The 17,214-nt window shown below is 40.7% G+C and overlaps 1 protein-coding gene across 3 annotated transcripts in view; it reads left to right on the top strand.

Moving 5' to 3' along the window:
• The window catches only part of LOC127660545 (cullin-9-like), a 75,233-nt gene extending 59,140 nt beyond the window's left edge, over nucleotides 1-16,093 (top strand). For all 3 annotated transcript variants that reach the window (XM_052150866.1, XM_052150864.1, XM_052150863.1), the window contains 11 exons: nucleotides 1,230-1,602; nucleotides 1,904-2,044; nucleotides 2,132-2,296; nucleotides 2,716-2,879; nucleotides 3,037-3,130; nucleotides 4,916-4,990; nucleotides 5,092-5,202; nucleotides 5,291-5,408; nucleotides 6,691-6,824; nucleotides 6,963-7,054; nucleotides 14,823-16,093. In XM_052150866.1, the coding sequence (XP_052006826.1) occupies nucleotides 1,230-1,602; nucleotides 1,904-2,044; nucleotides 2,132-2,296; nucleotides 2,716-2,879; nucleotides 3,037-3,130; nucleotides 4,916-4,990; nucleotides 5,092-5,202; nucleotides 5,291-5,408; nucleotides 6,691-6,824; nucleotides 6,963-7,054; nucleotides 14,823-15,048 (1,693 nt within the window). In that variant the 3' untranslated portion in view covers nucleotides 15,049-16,093. The remainder of the gene's footprint in view (nucleotides 1-1,229; nucleotides 1,603-1,903; nucleotides 2,045-2,131; nucleotides 2,297-2,715; nucleotides 2,880-3,036; nucleotides 3,131-4,915; nucleotides 4,991-5,091; nucleotides 5,203-5,290; nucleotides 5,409-6,690; nucleotides 6,825-6,962; nucleotides 7,055-14,822) is intronic.
• The last annotated feature ends 1,121 nt before the right edge of the window (nucleotides 16,094-17,214 follow it).

Raw genomic sequence — 17,214 nt, 5'->3', positions numbered from 1 at the left:
CATGTGAGGAATCTATTTCTCAAACTAGAGACTCTGATGTACTTATCCTCTTGTTTAGTTGTACATCTGGTCTTCCACATCTCTTTCTGTCCTTGTTAGAGACAGTTGTCCTTTGTCTTTGAAGACTGTAGTGTACACCTTTGTATGAAATCTTAAATTTTTTGGCAATTTCAAGCATTGCCTAGCCTTCATTCCTCAAAAGAATCATTGACTGAAAATGAGTTTCCATTTTTTTTTTTTTTTACCTAATATTGACCTGAAGACATGCCAGTCTAGTACATTCTGTGGCAACTCAAAAACAAACACAAAGACAATGTTAAGCTTCATATAATGAGCCAAATAGCTTTCAGCAGTGTTTGATATAATGGCAAGTGATTTTCTAGAACGAAACCAAACAACTTAGCATGATTACTCAAGGATAAGTTGTTGGAGTGATGGCTGCTGGAAATGGGGGCTGTCTAGATTTGATATAACTTTTTTTTTTCAAATTGTGATGTGCTGTTTTTTACGTCAGGAATGTCCTGAATATACTTTGTGAACAGTTGAATGCCACTGTGGTGAATTAAAGTACCAATTTCCTTCTGTAACAGCAAAATCTGCACATGATTCCAAACTTTTGGCCGCCAGTGTATTTATCATAAATATTCAAATAAAAATATATATTTATTAATATATCGTTTTTAATAAAACAAATATTTATGCTTTCAGCAAATGTAGCTTGTGCTTTCAGCTACCAATGAGAATGTAGGGATCTGTGTAACACATTTTGCCATATTTAAATCCATTCCGCAGATTCAACGCAGAAAATGTGAAATCACTGCAGATTCCGTCCAGGCCTGCTGATGGGGCAAAAACTGTGAAAGTCTTATTTAAAGAGAGAGTTCATCCCAAAATTAAAATTTTGTCCTCGTTTACTCACCGTCATGTTGTTCCAAACCCGTATGACTTGCTTTCTTCCATGGAACAGAAACATAGCTGTAAGGCATAATTGCATCTACTTTTTCTTTTTTCCAAACAATGAAAGTGAATGGTGACTGAGGTTGTCATTTTGCCTAAAATCTCCTTTTGTGTTTCAAAAAAGAAAGAAAATCATACAGGTTTAGAACAACATGAGGTAAGTGATGACCAAATTTTCATTTTTGGGTAAACGGTCCCTTTAAAATGGCCATGTCAGCCCTTTTAGAAGCCGCAGTCACATAATGACTTTGTGTATATATTTCCTCCTGCAGCCTGGGAGGCCTTATAGTTCCCCCGCAGCATACGGAGGATGGCGTGCTGGAGACTGTTCTGTTCTCCATGGGTCGCACAATGACTCAAGAGGAGGTCAAGCAACTGATGCAGCGCACAGTACAGCAGGTGGCTGGAACCCTGAGCCTAGATTTAGACCGTGCCGAGCACCTGCTAATACACTGCAAATGGAACGTGGACATTTTGATCCAGCGATACACTGACGACCCAGACTCCCTGGTGCTGGCTGCTGGCCTTAAGATCCGCAACCCTCAGCCAGCCCCTGGCCCTGTTACCCAATGTCCTGTGTGCCTCTCCCAGTCCAAAGAGAGTGACCCGCCTCCCATGCTGTGCTGCATGCATTACTGCTGCAGGGTAAGTGCTAAAGCCTTCTTTGAGTCCAGAGTTGGTAAAGCCACTTTTTATTTCACGGGGTCTTTTAAATGTACAAACTTTGGGGGGGGTGGGTCTGTCAAGTTTTAAAACTATATGTTTGGAAAAAGATGAGGGCTTTCCATTTTTGGGTGATCTATCCCTTTAAGAACAACAGACATAATAAGTCTGTTTAGCTCGCATATATTGTTCCATGGCCTGAAGTCTTAGTTTTAGAGCATGATTTGATGTACACATTTATATGACCTCATGTTTAATTGTGTTTTTCATGATTTTCCATCAGTCCTGCTGGCAGGAGTATCTCACTGCTCGTATCGAACAAAACCTGGTGATGAGCTGTGACTGTCCCATCACAGATTGTCGGGCTCAGCCAACCTCCAAATTCTTTCACAACATCCTCACTGATAAGGACACTATTGCCAAAGTATGTGCGTTTACAACACAAACACAGTGGGTTTAGGGACTTAGGAATTATTTTGTCTCCTGATCTTGTATGTATTTTCTCTTGCAGTATGACAGTGCCCTTCTGCGTGGCTTTGTGGAGTGCTGCTCCAACCTGACCTGGTGTACAAACCCTCAGGGCTGTGACCAGATCCTGTGCAAGGAGAACATTGGCAGCATGGGCACCTGCTCCAAGTGCTGCTGGTCTTCCTGTTTCAGCTGCAACTTCCCAGAGGTAATATGCCTATTCAAACACTTTAGTACTGCAAACAAACGTCCTCATTCAGTACATTTACAGGTGCAGTTGTAATTGTTGTGATTGTTTGTATTTAATAAAATTATTGTGGTAATTTTGTTTGTAAATGTATTGATAGTGATTGAGTGATTGATCTGTTGGGTGAATCTCACAAAACATTTCATGGTCAAATTTCACATGTACAGGTCATATTTTACACCTAAATTGAAATAAATAAATTATATTCTGCTTAAAGAAAATGAAGCACGCTTTTAATATTTGAATTGCGGTAATGTGAAAAAAAACAACAACAATGATATATGCATTTTGTTTTTATTATGAAGTGTTCATACCTTCAAAGAAGTTATCCAGTATAATCAGTATTCATGCCTCTGTAATCTCACCGGTTCCCCTGTCAGGCGCACTACCCAGCTAGCTGCAGTCACATGTCTCAGTGGATGGATGATGGAGGATATTATGAAGGAATGAGTATGGAAGCACAGAGTAAACATCTGGCCAAACTTATATCCAAGCGCTGCCCCAGCTGCCAGGCCCAGATCGAGAAAAATGAAGGTTGCCTACAGTGAGTATACATACACAAATGCAATAAAAAAATTACAAATCAGTCATTACTACCACCATGGGAGATATGAAAATGTCTAATGTCCTTATGTTGCATTAATTTCCTTTCTGAAGAATTATGCAAAATCTGAAACCTGAAACTCCATATCTCCCTGTAGTATGACATGTGCCAAATGTAACCATGGATTCTGCTGGAGATGTTTAAAGCCATGGAAGCCAACACACAAAGATTACTACAACTGCTCAGCCATGGTAAGTGACTACAGAAGATGGATTGTAGTATATTGCATGTAGATGTACATGTGACATAATTTTGTATAAAACTGTAAAATAAAGTCTTGTGTGTCTGGATGCAATACCAAAACAATTATATCTCAATATTTTTCAGCCCTATTTTTCAGGAGATATTTGATATTACTAAATGTAACTATTTGCTCTAAAATGGCATGAAATGGTGAATTTTGTTTCTTTTCAATCAGAGGAATCATCCTTTTTAAACCAAATAGATGGTGTTGCTAAAGAGATTCAAAATGTTAAATTAATTCATAAAAATGGTACACATCGAGACTTCCGGGCGTTGCTTCGAAGCAGATGGTTGCTTGAAACCCAACCAGTCGATTATAATCACCTGGAAAATACATTTAAGAAGTTAAAATCAAGCTAAAAGTTCAAATGGAAGGGGAGAAGCAAATAAGGGCCCCAGACGTGAAAAAGGAGATATAAACGAATATATTGACGGCATCGAAGAGGGTTGTGAAAATAATGACGAGGCGGGGAAGGCTAACAAAAAGTAGTGATGGATGATTATAATTTGTTTACAATATTTTCAAATGCATATATATTAGAAGACAACTAAAAGCTGGTTTGAGATTATATGGATGTATACAAGCCTGTAAGAACCATTCGACAAAATACATTAAACAAAAATGGGAGAAAGAGTCTGATTATTAGGCAAATACTACAAACTCAAGATCCTGGAGGGACTTTGGATGGAAGAGCTTAATTTGATTCTTTATAACTCCTAAACTAACAGCACTACGCACAGGCACACAGAGTCTGGCTTTTGTTGGAGGCAATTTGGAATCTCAATGGAAATCATGTATATATTTTTTGGGCGTGTCTGAAAATACAACCTTTTTGGCAAGATGTTATGGGTGAAATTGAAAAGATAGTAGGAAAGGAGCTTGAATATTCATTCATTAAATTATATCTAGGGAAAATACCAGAAACCATTTTAGACAAGGATAAATATTTATTAAAGATACTTACAGCAAGCAGTAGGAAAGCCATAACTCATAAATGGTTGCAGGTTGACCCTCCAACAAGGGACCAATGGCTAGTAACTGTAAATGAAATGTATTGTATGGAGAGACTCATTTATTTCAAAGCTCAATTTAGATAAATGTAACAATTATTGAGTAAAATGGACTACGTACTACCAGTGAGGAAAGTAGGATATTGTATGTTAAGATGTTGGAAATGTACTGTGTGATGACATTGTGGCACCCATGATGACTTATTTGTTCCCTGTTTTCAATAAAAAAAATTAAAGGGTACAAATCTAGTTATAGATCTAAAATAGATCTGATCTAATTTTACTAAAACATTCTAATATTGGAAAAAGGCCACACAGGGACTTCCATGAACATTTCTATGTGATGATGCATTTGAATCATTGAATCAGAGTTTTGAATTGATTGTTAATTTAAACTGAGAGTTTAAATTGATTCACAGAAATGAATCGAAATGAACTGTAATGTTTTATTTTCTACTGAAGTTTAAATCAAAGACTCTATTAAAACAGCTCTCTCGTAACGCTCTCACACTTGAAAGTCATGAGACGAGGAGAGATTGCAAAACTAATCTAATGGCACGTCTTCAGGAGACTTAATGGCCAAATTAAAAGCACATTGAAATCATTGCGATATTCACAATGTTGCTTCACTTTATTTTGGCAGCAAAATTATTGTGAATATATTGTGAATATTTGATGTCAACAACCCCAAAAAGTTATGCACATTAAATATGTAATTACAGGTCAGCAAAGCGGCAAGACAAGAGAAGAAGTTCCAAGACTACAATGAGAGATGCACGTTTCATAACCAGGCCAAGGTTTGTTGGAGCCTTTCGTCCCATTCATTCCTAGCTTCTTTTTGTTTTTTAAGTTATCCATTTTTGTATGTAAAAATATTTCTGCTTATTATTTTATGCAGGACTTTGCGATTCATCTGGAGAACAAGGTGTTTTCTATTAATGAAGCTTTACAGATGAAGTCTTTGACATTTGTCATTGATGCCTGCAAGATTCTTGCCCAAGCTCGGAAGGTGGGAACCTTAAATTACTTAAATTGTCAATTGTTTTCAGTATTTCTATTAGTTTTCCTTATCCTTAGATTTGTGATTTGTCATGTAGGTGCTGGCTTACTCGTGTGTATACAGCTATTACAACCAGGACACTGAGAAGATGGATGTGATGGAGCAGCAGACTGAAGCTCTGGACCTTCATACTAATGCTCTGCAGATCTTACTCGGTTGGTATTACAGGGTATTCACAGGTCACTGAAAAGTATTAAATTGGATGAGCTGATACCTGAATTACCCTGTATTAGGAAATGAAAAATATTTATTAATGCAACCCTGTGTATTGTTGTTGTTTAAAGATGGTTATTTAGAAATAACTTTTGAAATAGATGTCAAAATGGTTTGTTGTTAGTTGTTAAAATTAATTAAAATAGAACAATGTCTGGTTCCTGATTTATTTTCTCTATAGGCATTTAAAAACATTATTCAATAAATAGTTCTTAGCATTGAATCAAACCAACTAGCCTCCAGATAAATCACAACATTGCAAGTTTTGCTTTAAAAAGACCTTATCATATGAAGTATTGCGAATGACGTAGTCGAATACAGTACAATATAAAACTATTATAACTTAATTTAATTGTATGGTAATTTATAATTTTAAGTTTAATGCTAAATATTCAATTATATAGAAATATACAAGTTGTTTGAGAGTGATTCGATTACATTGTGCAATGTTTGGCCATTTTGCCGTGATTTCCGTTTCCATGGTGTTGCTACGGTGGCCCAGGGGTGCACAAAAAATGCTAAATTAGCAAAGCCAATTAAATATGAAAACAACTAAATTAATCCACAGCACAAGAAAATTAACCAGCAACACAATTAAATTATCAGAAAAGTGAAGGCTTAATTTTGTTGTGTTGTGGCCTACTATTGAGCCAAAACACACTAAATGAAGATCTTTCTTTTCTGATAATTTCATTCAATTTTCATGTTTTTGTGTTGTGACTTAATTTTGTTGTTGAGGGTTATTTCCGTTGTATTTTCTGCCTTTATTTGCTTTGTACCCCTTGGCCACTGTAGATGGCGACTGCTCCAATTGGCGGATATTGCTTCACGATTGTGGGTAGTGTAGTTTTTACACTAGAATTGTTTCAGTTATGGTAAATGGTCTGCACTTATATAGCGCTTTTTTTACCAAAGTGCTTTACACTGTCCCAATCACCCATTCACACGCACACTCATAAACCAATTGCGGCAGAGCTGCCATCCAAGGGGCTAGCCTGCCATTGGGAGCAACTTGTTAAACCATTTTTAATAAAGTATAGTTGAATCCACAGATTTGTGTTGTCTTTTGATGTGTGGGGCTCATTGTAGGTCTTTCTAGAGCCATTGGAACGGTTTATACAGTTGTACTAGAAGCAGTTTCTCTATAGAGAACAAAAGATTTTTTGATTTCATTACATTTAAACAAAACTAGCTGCTTATGTGATATATTTTTGTTATCATCAGAGGAGACACTGTTGCAGTGTACTGATCTGGCATCCTGTGTCCGACTCCTGAAACCTGAACACCTGAACACTGGCTTGGAGCTCATTCGCCGAATTCAGGAACGTCTTGTAGCCATCCTACAACACTCCACACAGGTAAATTCACACTTGCATATCACTCACCTGGCCACAAATTCTTTCAGTACAATTTGTTTAGGGTTTAACAATTAACACAGCCTTGTTTATTAAAGCCTGTTTCAAATCAACACATTTGACCGTCTTCTTTATTTGCAGGACTTCCGTGTAGGATATCAGTCCAAGAATGGGGCAGACCAGGAGACTGCACAGGCCTCGAATCTGGCTAACAACACAGACACCAACAAAGAGTGAGTCATAACACATTTACAGAGAAACTTGCACTTGATGATTCTTTTGAAGAGAAATTTAAAACAATGATGTATTATTGCCAAAAAGATCATCAAGAGATATCTTAATTATTGTTTCCATTTTCCGGTAATTACTGTTTTTTGACACAAACATCCCAATGTCTGGCAACTCCTTTAGTTGATGCCAAAAGTGTACAGTGTGACACTATCCCAATGATGATAGCGTTTCGCTGCCACAGGTTAAAACTAAAAGTCATAATCCACAAAAGCAGCCAGCATTATTTCCATCTCGTATGTCCACTGTGAGAAGCTTCTCACTTCAGAAACACATTAAAACAGCCTTTAGTTGCCGTCTTCTGGAGGAGAATGACACCATGCTTATGTGCATCTTAAGTTGTAGAGAAACGTTGTACACGCTTGACTTCACATCGGTAGAAAAACTCTTCTGTGCTATGTAAAATCTGAGGAAAATAGACAAAAATAAAGTGGAAAAAAATAGCAAACGTGAGAATTTTTATGACATACCTAAAGATTTGATTCTTTTAATATTTCTTTGTGAACGATAAGATAAGTTTAGGGTCAGTCCATCTGAAGTGGTTCAATAATTGTAAAGTTTGTTCCTTGACTACTTTACATTTTCCCAATTTATTTTTGTATTTGTATTGCAAAAGTTTTTTAGTTTTTATTTTACTTTGTTTAACCACAGCATTGTGTCATATCACTCAACAAATTTTGGTTATACAGATGTTTACGGAAACCTTAATCTCTCAGCTCAGGATAGTCTTAGCTCCTTGGAACAAAAACTGACCTCTAGAGCACATTACAATGTATGAGGTATATTTTTCACATTCTGGGTCCTTAGACTTAGAACTTAAATCCTAATGTAGTGATCAAGATCGCTGAAAGTTCCACTTTTAGGGTCAATAAGAAGGGTTCGAGTCTCAGCCCTTAATTTTTATATGGGGGTACCTAGGTAAGTATAGTGTGCATGCAGAACATTTCTAGCTCTGTAACCAGTGGAATCTTAAACTCATATTCACTAACATTTCAGGTTCCTATCTGGTCCCCCACCAGAGATAATCAACCTGAAAGTGAGAGAAAATGTAAAAAAAAATAAAATACACTTTCTCTCCCACATAAGAAAAATAAAATAAGAGAAGCCTCAAACCTGAAATGATCTGCATGCACAATATACTTACCTAGGTACCTCCCAAAAAATGTAGGATTCCCATTATAAATTGACCCTAAAAGTGAAACTTTCAGCGATCTTGATCATTACATTAGGATGTAAGTTCTAAGTCTAAGGAACAAGAATGTGAAAAATATACCTTGTACCTTGTAATGTGCTCTAGAGGTCAGTTTTTGTTCCAAGGAGCTAGGACCATCCTGAGCAGAAATATTGAGGTTTCCTTAAACATGTGTATAACCAAAGTTTGTCGTGTGCCATGACACAAAGATGGTTAAACCACATGAATGAAAAATAAAAACAGTGGTTTTGCAATACCAATACATACAGTAGAGGTAATCACTAAAAAATAAAATTATTAGGAAAATTCAAAATAGTCGCAACCTACATTGAACAACTTGAGATGGATTAACCCTTTAGTGTTTTGCTTTGCCCTCAGCATTTGTTTTTGTTTGTTTTTTAATTATACAGCAATTTAATGAATGCCTTTTTTGTTCGTTTTTTTGGAAAAGCAGCTATAATGAACAAATGTTTCTTGTTCATTAGACTTAATTGTCTCATTATTTATTATATTGGATGTTATGCATTGTCCATCTCATTACAGCGCAAAATAAACACTGCAATGACATGTTCAGATTTTTTCGAATTTGTCCAGTAAACTTTAGAATTCCCGGACATGTTGGCTGGGAATTATTAAGTTTACTGGACAAATTGAAAAACCTCCGGTCATCTCATTGCAGTGTTTATTTTGCACTGTAATTTGATAGACAATGCGTAACATGCAATATAAAATTTCTTAGCCGAAACTCTGGTTTATATATTTATTTACTTTTAAAACTCTTTTTAACCATGGTTTCAGTAAAATGCATTAAAAAAATTATGTTCAAAATAATCAAGGCATGTTTTACACACTGTTTGTCACTAAATTAACACAAAGAATTATTTTTAATATCTTTCATTTACGTGCACATTTATAACAAAACATGGTAATAAACTGCAGTATTTTCCTACATACTGTTTATTTTACAAAAATATTTGAACTAGAATTTTCAATCAATTAAAAGTTATGAATTAATTGCATTTGTCAATATTTGCTGAGAAAAGACCCCAGACGAAGATAAATTAAAGATATTACTTGATTGTGGCACATGAAAACATTTACGAATGGTGGCTTTAGAAGTCATTGATTTGTTTGTTTTATAATAATCACTCATATATATTATACTCCATATATATTATTATTATAATTATTACCATATCATTGAATGTAAGCCTATTACTGGCCTGCTGTCCACCGTAATCCATCAAATTCAGTTCCCTCTCGAGAGGTCTTTCCTATTGCGTAAGTAGCTTACGCTATGGGAAAACTCCGTTTCTCGAGAAATATCGAAGTCTTTATGTAAAACGCATTGCAGCTGCACAGCAGACAGCAATGAGCGAGACAGCTCGGTCATTGGCTGTGCTGCGGCAACTTGCTCGAACCAATGACGGGGCGACTCTGAACGCGCAACCAATGAGCGCGCTTCACGCCCGCGCGCTCAGAGCCTGCCAAGATTGGTGTGGCTAAGGCTATATATTAGGCGCCCCGTCATGAGAGTTCTTTAGATTTAATCTCCTTCAGCGAAGACCTTCTCTTCGCTGGATCCTCCGGATTATTGGAGTCTTTTCGCCCGCCGTCGACAAGCCTACAGCAGGACTGCTAAGAGGACGCCGGCGCCTTCAGCCGCCTTCAAAGCCTTCTGCTACGCCATCCGGCGCGCATCACCCTGATATCCTTTGCTAAGCTACTTTGCAAGTGTTCGCCTCTGCGACGCTTTTGTATTTTAGTAAAAGAGCAATTTCGAGGCGTTGTTCCAAATGCCTTCCACCTGCGCCTCGTGCAGAGGCCTTCTTCCGGACGGGGACCGTCACATTATCTGCACTCGCTGCCTGGGACCCGACCATGCAGAAGCTGCTCTCACTCGGAAGAAAAAGAGAGAGTGCGTGTCTCGCAAAAGCCGGACCACTCTCTTCAAAACGTGTAAAACGTTACCCAGTCCCCTTACAGGCGGCTGGAAATGTCTGTACAGCAGTCAATGGGCCAGTCACAGAACTCGCTCACCTGCAATCAAACGCCGTTTTAACGGCGACACACAAAAAGATTCATTTTCTGCTTGTGTCACTAAAGGGTCACGTGTCCACACTAAAGTGCGCATTCCCACATATCAATACTGTCCAAACAGTGCCGAATACTTCCCCAGCTCCAGCTGGACGCCCCATAAATGTAGATCGTGTGCCTATTGTCATGTATGCACCACTACACACAAGCACTGTTCCCACAGTTATAAACACTTCCCCAGTAAAAGCGGGAAATACTATAAACGTAGCGCGCGTGCCTGCTGTCATGCATGCACCCCTACACACAAACACTGTATGCATGGCCAGAAACACCCGCCGCGAGCGGGAGGCTTTATGAAAGTGGTGCGCGTGCCTACTACAGTATATGCACCCCCACCCATAAGCGCTGCCCATACAGTTTCAAACAGTTCTCTGGCTCATGCCGCGAGCCAAGAAACTCCCCGCTAAGAGCGGGAAGCTTTATGAAAGTGGCGCGCATGCCTATTACAATGTATGCACCCCCACCCGTAAACACTGTCGATACAGTTTCAAACATAGCTCCAGCTCATGCTGCGAGCATTATGGAGATAGCACGCGTGCCTGTAATCTCACACGCACCCCTGCACTCGGCACTCAACAAAGCTGCTCAGCGCGTGCCCGCGCTTCTGAGAGCTGTAAGCTCAGTGTTAGCACAAGGCGATTCGCCGGTGGGGCCCATACGTCACTGCGACACGCCCCCAGCCAGCATTCAGCCCATATCTGTGCGAGCAAAATCCTGGGAAAAAATCCCCGACATACCGAAATGGGTTTTAAACATAATAAAACACGGTTACTCGCTTCAATTCGCTCGCAGACCACCCCGCTTTTCAGCGGTGGTCGAGACGAAAGTGAGGAAAGATGTTTCACATGTTCTACGCACCGAGGTGCTCAAACTGATAGAGAAGAGCGCTATAGAAACTGTCCCTCCCTCTATGAGCGAGGCGGGTTTTTACAGCCGCTATTTTCTCGTCCCGAAAAAGGACGGTGGCCTCCGCCCCATCCTAGATCTCAGACATCTGAACAAAGCTTTAATGATTCGCTCGTTCAGAATGTTAACAACCAAACATATCCTCACGCAAGTTTGCCCCGGGGATTGGTTCCTATCAGTGGATTTGAAAGACGCTTACTTTCACATCCCGATAGCGCCTCATCACAGGCCTTTTCTGAGATTCGCTTTCGAGGGACAGTCATACCAGTACACAGTACTACCATTCGGCCTATCATTGGCCCCCGTACATTCACGAAATGTATGGACGCAGCACTTTCCCCCCTGAGACAGCGGGGAGTGCGAATACTGAATTACCTCGACGATTGGTTAATCATAGCACAATCAGAGAGTCAGTTAACAACACACAGATCTTGGATTATCAGCCATCTAGAATGCCTGGGTCTGAGAATCAATTTTGCAAAGAGCGTGCTATCCCCCAGCCAAAATATCTCTTTTCTGGGAATAGTGCTAGACTCAGTGCAGATGACGGCGCGCCTCTCATCAGAGCGCGCTCTCTATTCAGCGCCTTGCAACATCATTCAGAGCGGGCGCGCACGCCCCCGTCAAACGATTCCAAAGGATGCTCGGTCTCATGGCCTCGGCATTAGCTGTACTCCAGCTAGGATTGTTGCACATGCGTCCTCTCCAACGCTGGCTCAAGAGCCGTGTCCCCACTCACGCGTGGCGCTCGGGCCACTTTTTAATCAGAGCGAATCACGGCTGTATAAAAGCCCTGACGCCCTGGAAAGCCGTCGACTGGTATCAAACCGGCGTGAGTCTGGCCGTGAACACACGGAGAAAAATGATCACGACAGATGCCTCCAAAATAGGATGGGGGGCCCTTTACGAGGGCAGGCCTGTCTCCGGCTTTTGGTCAAACCCGGAAAAGTGCCTACATATAAACTGTCTAGAAATGAAAGCGGTCGCCTTGGCTCTCAGAGCCCTGCTTCCGTACCTGAAAAACGAACACGTCCTGGTCCGAACGGACAACATGACGGTAGTATCGTATATAAATCGCCAGGGTGGACTCAAGTCGAGCTCCCTGCACTCTATGGCCAGGGAGCTCATCTTATGGTCACAGCACAACCTGCGCTCGCTGAGAGCAGCACATGTGCCAGGCGTCCTGAACCAGGGAGCGGACATGCTGTCCAGAGACAAAGTTCTCCCAGGGGAATGGTCTCTCCACCCCCTGACGGCCCAGTGGTTATGGCAAACCTTTGGCGAGGCAGAGGTCGACTTCTTCGCCTCCAGGGAAAATGCGCACTGCCCTCTTTTCTTCTCAAAAAGCACGAATGCGCTCGCCCAAGTCTGGCTGAACCGCCCCTTGTATGCTTTTCCCCCGATCGCGATGCTACCTCAGGTCATCAGTCGGATCAGGGAAGTGAAATGTGCAGTGCTCCTGGTAGCCCCACTCTGGAAGAACCAGATGTGGTTTCCAGAACTGATGCAGATGATGCAATCTGCCCCATGGCCGATTCCGTTGAGGCTGGACCTCCTCAGGCAGGCCAACGGGATGATTCTTCATCCCTGCCCCGATCTGTGGGCCCTTCATGCATGGCCCCTCAACGGGTTCCCGAGAACCTCCCCAGTGGAGTGTTGAGAACCATCACTGAGGCGCGAGCGCCCTCTACGAGATGCTTATATGCCCAAAAGTGGAAAGTGTTCAGTGACTGGTGTGATACCAAGAGCTTGAACCCCAAATCGTGCGAGATACCAAGTGTACTCGCCTTCTTGCAAGAGCTGCTGGAGGCGGGCCGCACACCCTCCAAGCTCAAAGTCTATGTGGCTGCCATAGCGGCATCACACAATCCTGACAAGGGACGCTCATTAGGGAAAAACGACCTAATCATTCGTTTCCTAAGAGGCGCTAGGAGGATGAACCCTCCTTGCCCCCCCTCGGTGCTGATCTGGGACCTGGCCACGGTCCTGGACGCACTCAAGAGTGCCCCGTTCGAACCTCTCCGAACCGTGCACCTTAAACAGCTCTCGCTCAAAACTGCGCTCTTGCTGGCGCTCGCCTCAGTCAAGAGAGTGGGCGACCTGCATACGCTGTCATCAAGCGCTGCTTGCCTGGAATTTGGACCTAACGACTGCAGAGTTGTCCTTAGGCCAAAGCACAGGTATATTCCTAAAGTGCTCTCCACACCCTTCAGAGTACAGGTTATATCTCTGGCAGCGCTATCGTCTCCAGCAGATGAAAGCGATGCTAATTTACTCTGCCCGGTCAGGACGCTCAGAGTATATTTGGAACGTTCTGCCCCGTTCAGACAGACGGAACAATTATTCGTATGCTTTGGCGGCCGCACTAAAGGTCTCGCAGTTTCAAAGCAAAGAATATCGCGCTGGATAGTGGATGCTATAGCGCTGGCTTATGAAGCCAAGGGCCTTCAATACCCCTTAGGCGTCAGAGCTCACTCTACGAGGAGCATGGCCTCCTCGTGGGCGTGGTCGAGTCGGATACCCATTGAAGATATTTGTGCGGCAGCAGGCAGGGCCTCGCCTTCGACATTTATCAGGTTTTATAACCTACAGGTCCCCTCATGGCATTCTAACATTCTATCAGCCTGACTGTAGTATGAACTGGAGTATGTATTTGCTGAGCATTATCTCCTTCCTTATAAGGTCCGTCACTGACTGACTTAGAGGGTTTTTTATGCATCATATCAGTAAGTAAAAAAATCAGTACATAAGATATGTGCGTGTGTTTTTACAATGAGCGCCCCACCATGAGCCACCTTGGGCAAAGGTGCTCTGTTTTATCCCATTGTATAGCTCGCCGTTGGCCGGCTCGTTGAATAATCACTTTGCTTTAAGGCTCAGGCATCTGCCTCTGGCTTTATAGAGCGAAGTCAGCACGCACAGCATTTTGCATGGTGTTCCCATAGCGTAAGCTACTTACGCAATAGGAGAGACCTCTCGAGAGGGAACGACTCTGTTAGTAACGTAACCTCGGTTCCCTGAGAGGAGGGAACGAGTATTGCGGAAGCTGCCGTGCTTGTGCTTGGTCAGTCGCTTCAGTCGATTGAACCTAAAGAACTCTCATGACGGGGCGCCTAATATATAGCCTTAGCCACGCCAATCTTGGCAGGCTCTGAGCGCACGGGCGTGAAGCGCGCTCATTGGTCGCGCGTTCAGAGTCGCCCCGTCATTGGTTCGAGCAAGTTGCCGCAGCACAGCCAATGACCGAGCTGCCTCGCTCATTGCTGTCTGCTGTGCAGCTGCAATGCGTTTTACATAAAGACTTCAATATTTCTCGAGAAATGGAGTTTTCCCATAGCGTAAGTTCCCATGGCGTAGTTTTTTCTGATTAATTGTGTAATTTTTTTTCTTTGCGTTATTTTCTTTAAATGATCATACTAAATTAACATGTTAAATTGACAGCCCTATTTTTAACATAAATTTTTTTTTAATGATGACCCAAACAAATTGCTGAATAGAAGTTTATTTTTTAATTTCAGGCCCAAATCAAATGGGGCTTCCGAGTCCGGAGACTCTGACAACAACAACAACAACTACGCTGGTGAAGATGCTGGTGATGAAGCAGAGGAGGATGATGAGTATGATGATGAATATGTTCCAGAATGGCACGAGGATTACGACGAGGAAGACATAGATGATGATGACTTCTTTTCTGATGACGATGAATCTGAAAACCTTGAAAGGGACTTCAGCCCTTTCGACTAAATTACCATGAGAGTAATAAACTTTGCTTACAGAATGTCTACGTATATATAAAAGTAGATTCTACAAATACCCCGGCCATATGAAAATGATAAAGCAGTAAAAGTTACCTTTTGTTACGGGAATCCAGAATGTTTCTTTTTAACATGGTTTTTGCTTCGCATTTTGTTTCTACTTTAAGCCCTAGTATAATTTGGTTGCTACACGTTAATTTAGGGTTATGCTACAGGCAGTTTCTTTGTTACAAAATTGTAACTTTGTTCATGACAGATAAGGATACTTTACTAAGTTCAATGAAGGATCTTAATTGGATTAGAGGTGATAACATTTTTTGAAACTGTTCTTATTTTTGTTAACAAATAATATTTTTGGGGGTTGAAAATGGGAAAAATAAGGGATGTGTAAACATTAGGAAAGGTTTTTTCTTTTAATCTGGTCAAAAGTAGGCATCATCATTGTGTATTATCTAGTTAAAATCGCAAAAGTACTTGCCTTTATTCCATTTTAAATACCTTTAAATGCATTCATGTACTACATTTCTGATTTGTTGGTACACAATTTGAATCTTAAGCATTTGAAATGGGAAATATTTGCAAAGGATTTGAAAAGAGAAAAACATCAGCGTCTGTGTTTAAGGGCTGCTAGAAAAATTACAAGAGTCTCTCCGACAGCAGTCCATGGCAATGATGGTGCTTACCTGCTGGTTATTTCACCACTAAACTACAAACTCAACAATTGAATTTAGCCTCTCATTAAGATGTAATGGCAATAAATATTTAAAAGCTTGTCACATTATTTGCTAAGCAAAACATACCTTAATTGCTTTGTTCATCTTTTCTTTTTTTTTTCCTCAAAAGAACGTTTTAAGTCTTTTTTGGACATGTTTATGTTCACTTGTATAGAGATGGAGATATAAAATATCTTCCAAAGACCGATTTTGAATTGAGATGAACCTATATATTCATATACTGTCTCATCTTCTGAAACGTTTTCTCTGTTCAACTTAAAAATGAAGTTGCTCAACTTTTGCTCACAAAATAAATGCTTTCCTTCTAAATGAGAGCAGAGTTTTCTTTTTTGGACATTTTGACCAGAAGCTTAAAAGAATATTCCGGGTTCAATAAAAATGCTGTCTTAATTGACAGCATTTGTGGCATAATATTAATTACCACATAAATGTATTTAGAATCATCCCTCCTTTTCTTCCAGAAAAAAAAAACTTGGTTACAGTGAGGGACTTACAATAGAGATAAATGGGGCCAATTACACTATTATTACTGGTGCTTGCCATAGGCAAAGCATCACTATTGTTCTCTTGCATACTTATTATTATTCTTTATAATAATTATTATTATTCCACACAAAGTTTGGCATGCTACTCCTCCCGCAGCTTTTGTCACAGACGAAAGGATGGAAAAAGACGAGTGAGGTGAAAATCCCATAGACTTAACATTGCGGCAAACTTTGACGAGTCACAGCTCCGAGCGAGGATTTCGCAGAAATGTGTGATTTGCCACATTTGAAGAGGCTGACAGGCTCTGTAAGAGCATACCTCAATATGGGGTAAAAGTTGCACCCCTGGGGGGCAGGAGCTCCCCAAAGTTGCCCCATTCACTTACAATGGTGCACATTGCATAGCGATTTTGATAGGGATTTTGTATTGAACATGCTAAAAACGTGCTAGCATCATGTTAACACATTCTAGCATCGCCTAGTGAAGTGGTAAAACATGCTAAAAACGTGTTAGCATCAAGCTAACACATGTTAGCATCACCTAGCGAAGTGCAAAAACGTGCTAGCATCATGTTAACACATATTCGCATTGCCTAGCGAAGTGCTAAAACATGCTAAAAACGTGCTAGCATCATGCTAACACATGCTAGCATCACCTATCGAAGTGCTAAAACATGTTAAAAACGTGCTAGCATCAAGCTAACACATGCTAGCATCACCTAGCGAAGTGCTAAAATTCTAAAACCGTGTTAGCATCATGCTAACACATGCTAACATCGCCTAGCGAAGTGCTAAGACATGCTAAAACCGTGCTAACATCATGCTAACACATGCTAGAATCCCCTAGCGAAGTGTTAACACATGAAAAATTATATGACTATTATTTTAGTGCTTAGCAACAAGTTAGAAAATGCTATTTGACGAGTTTTGCCATGG

Source organism: Xyrauchen texanus, chromosome 20 (assembly GCF_025860055.1).
Source record: "Xyrauchen texanus isolate HMW12.3.18 chromosome 20, RBS_HiC_50CHRs, whole genome shotgun sequence".
In the NCBI taxonomy this organism is placed as follows: Eukaryota; Metazoa; Chordata; class Actinopteri; order Cypriniformes; family Catostomidae; genus Xyrauchen; species Xyrauchen texanus.
Note: the sequence above shows the minus strand (reverse complement) of the source record. Positions and strands in the feature narration are given on the sequence as shown.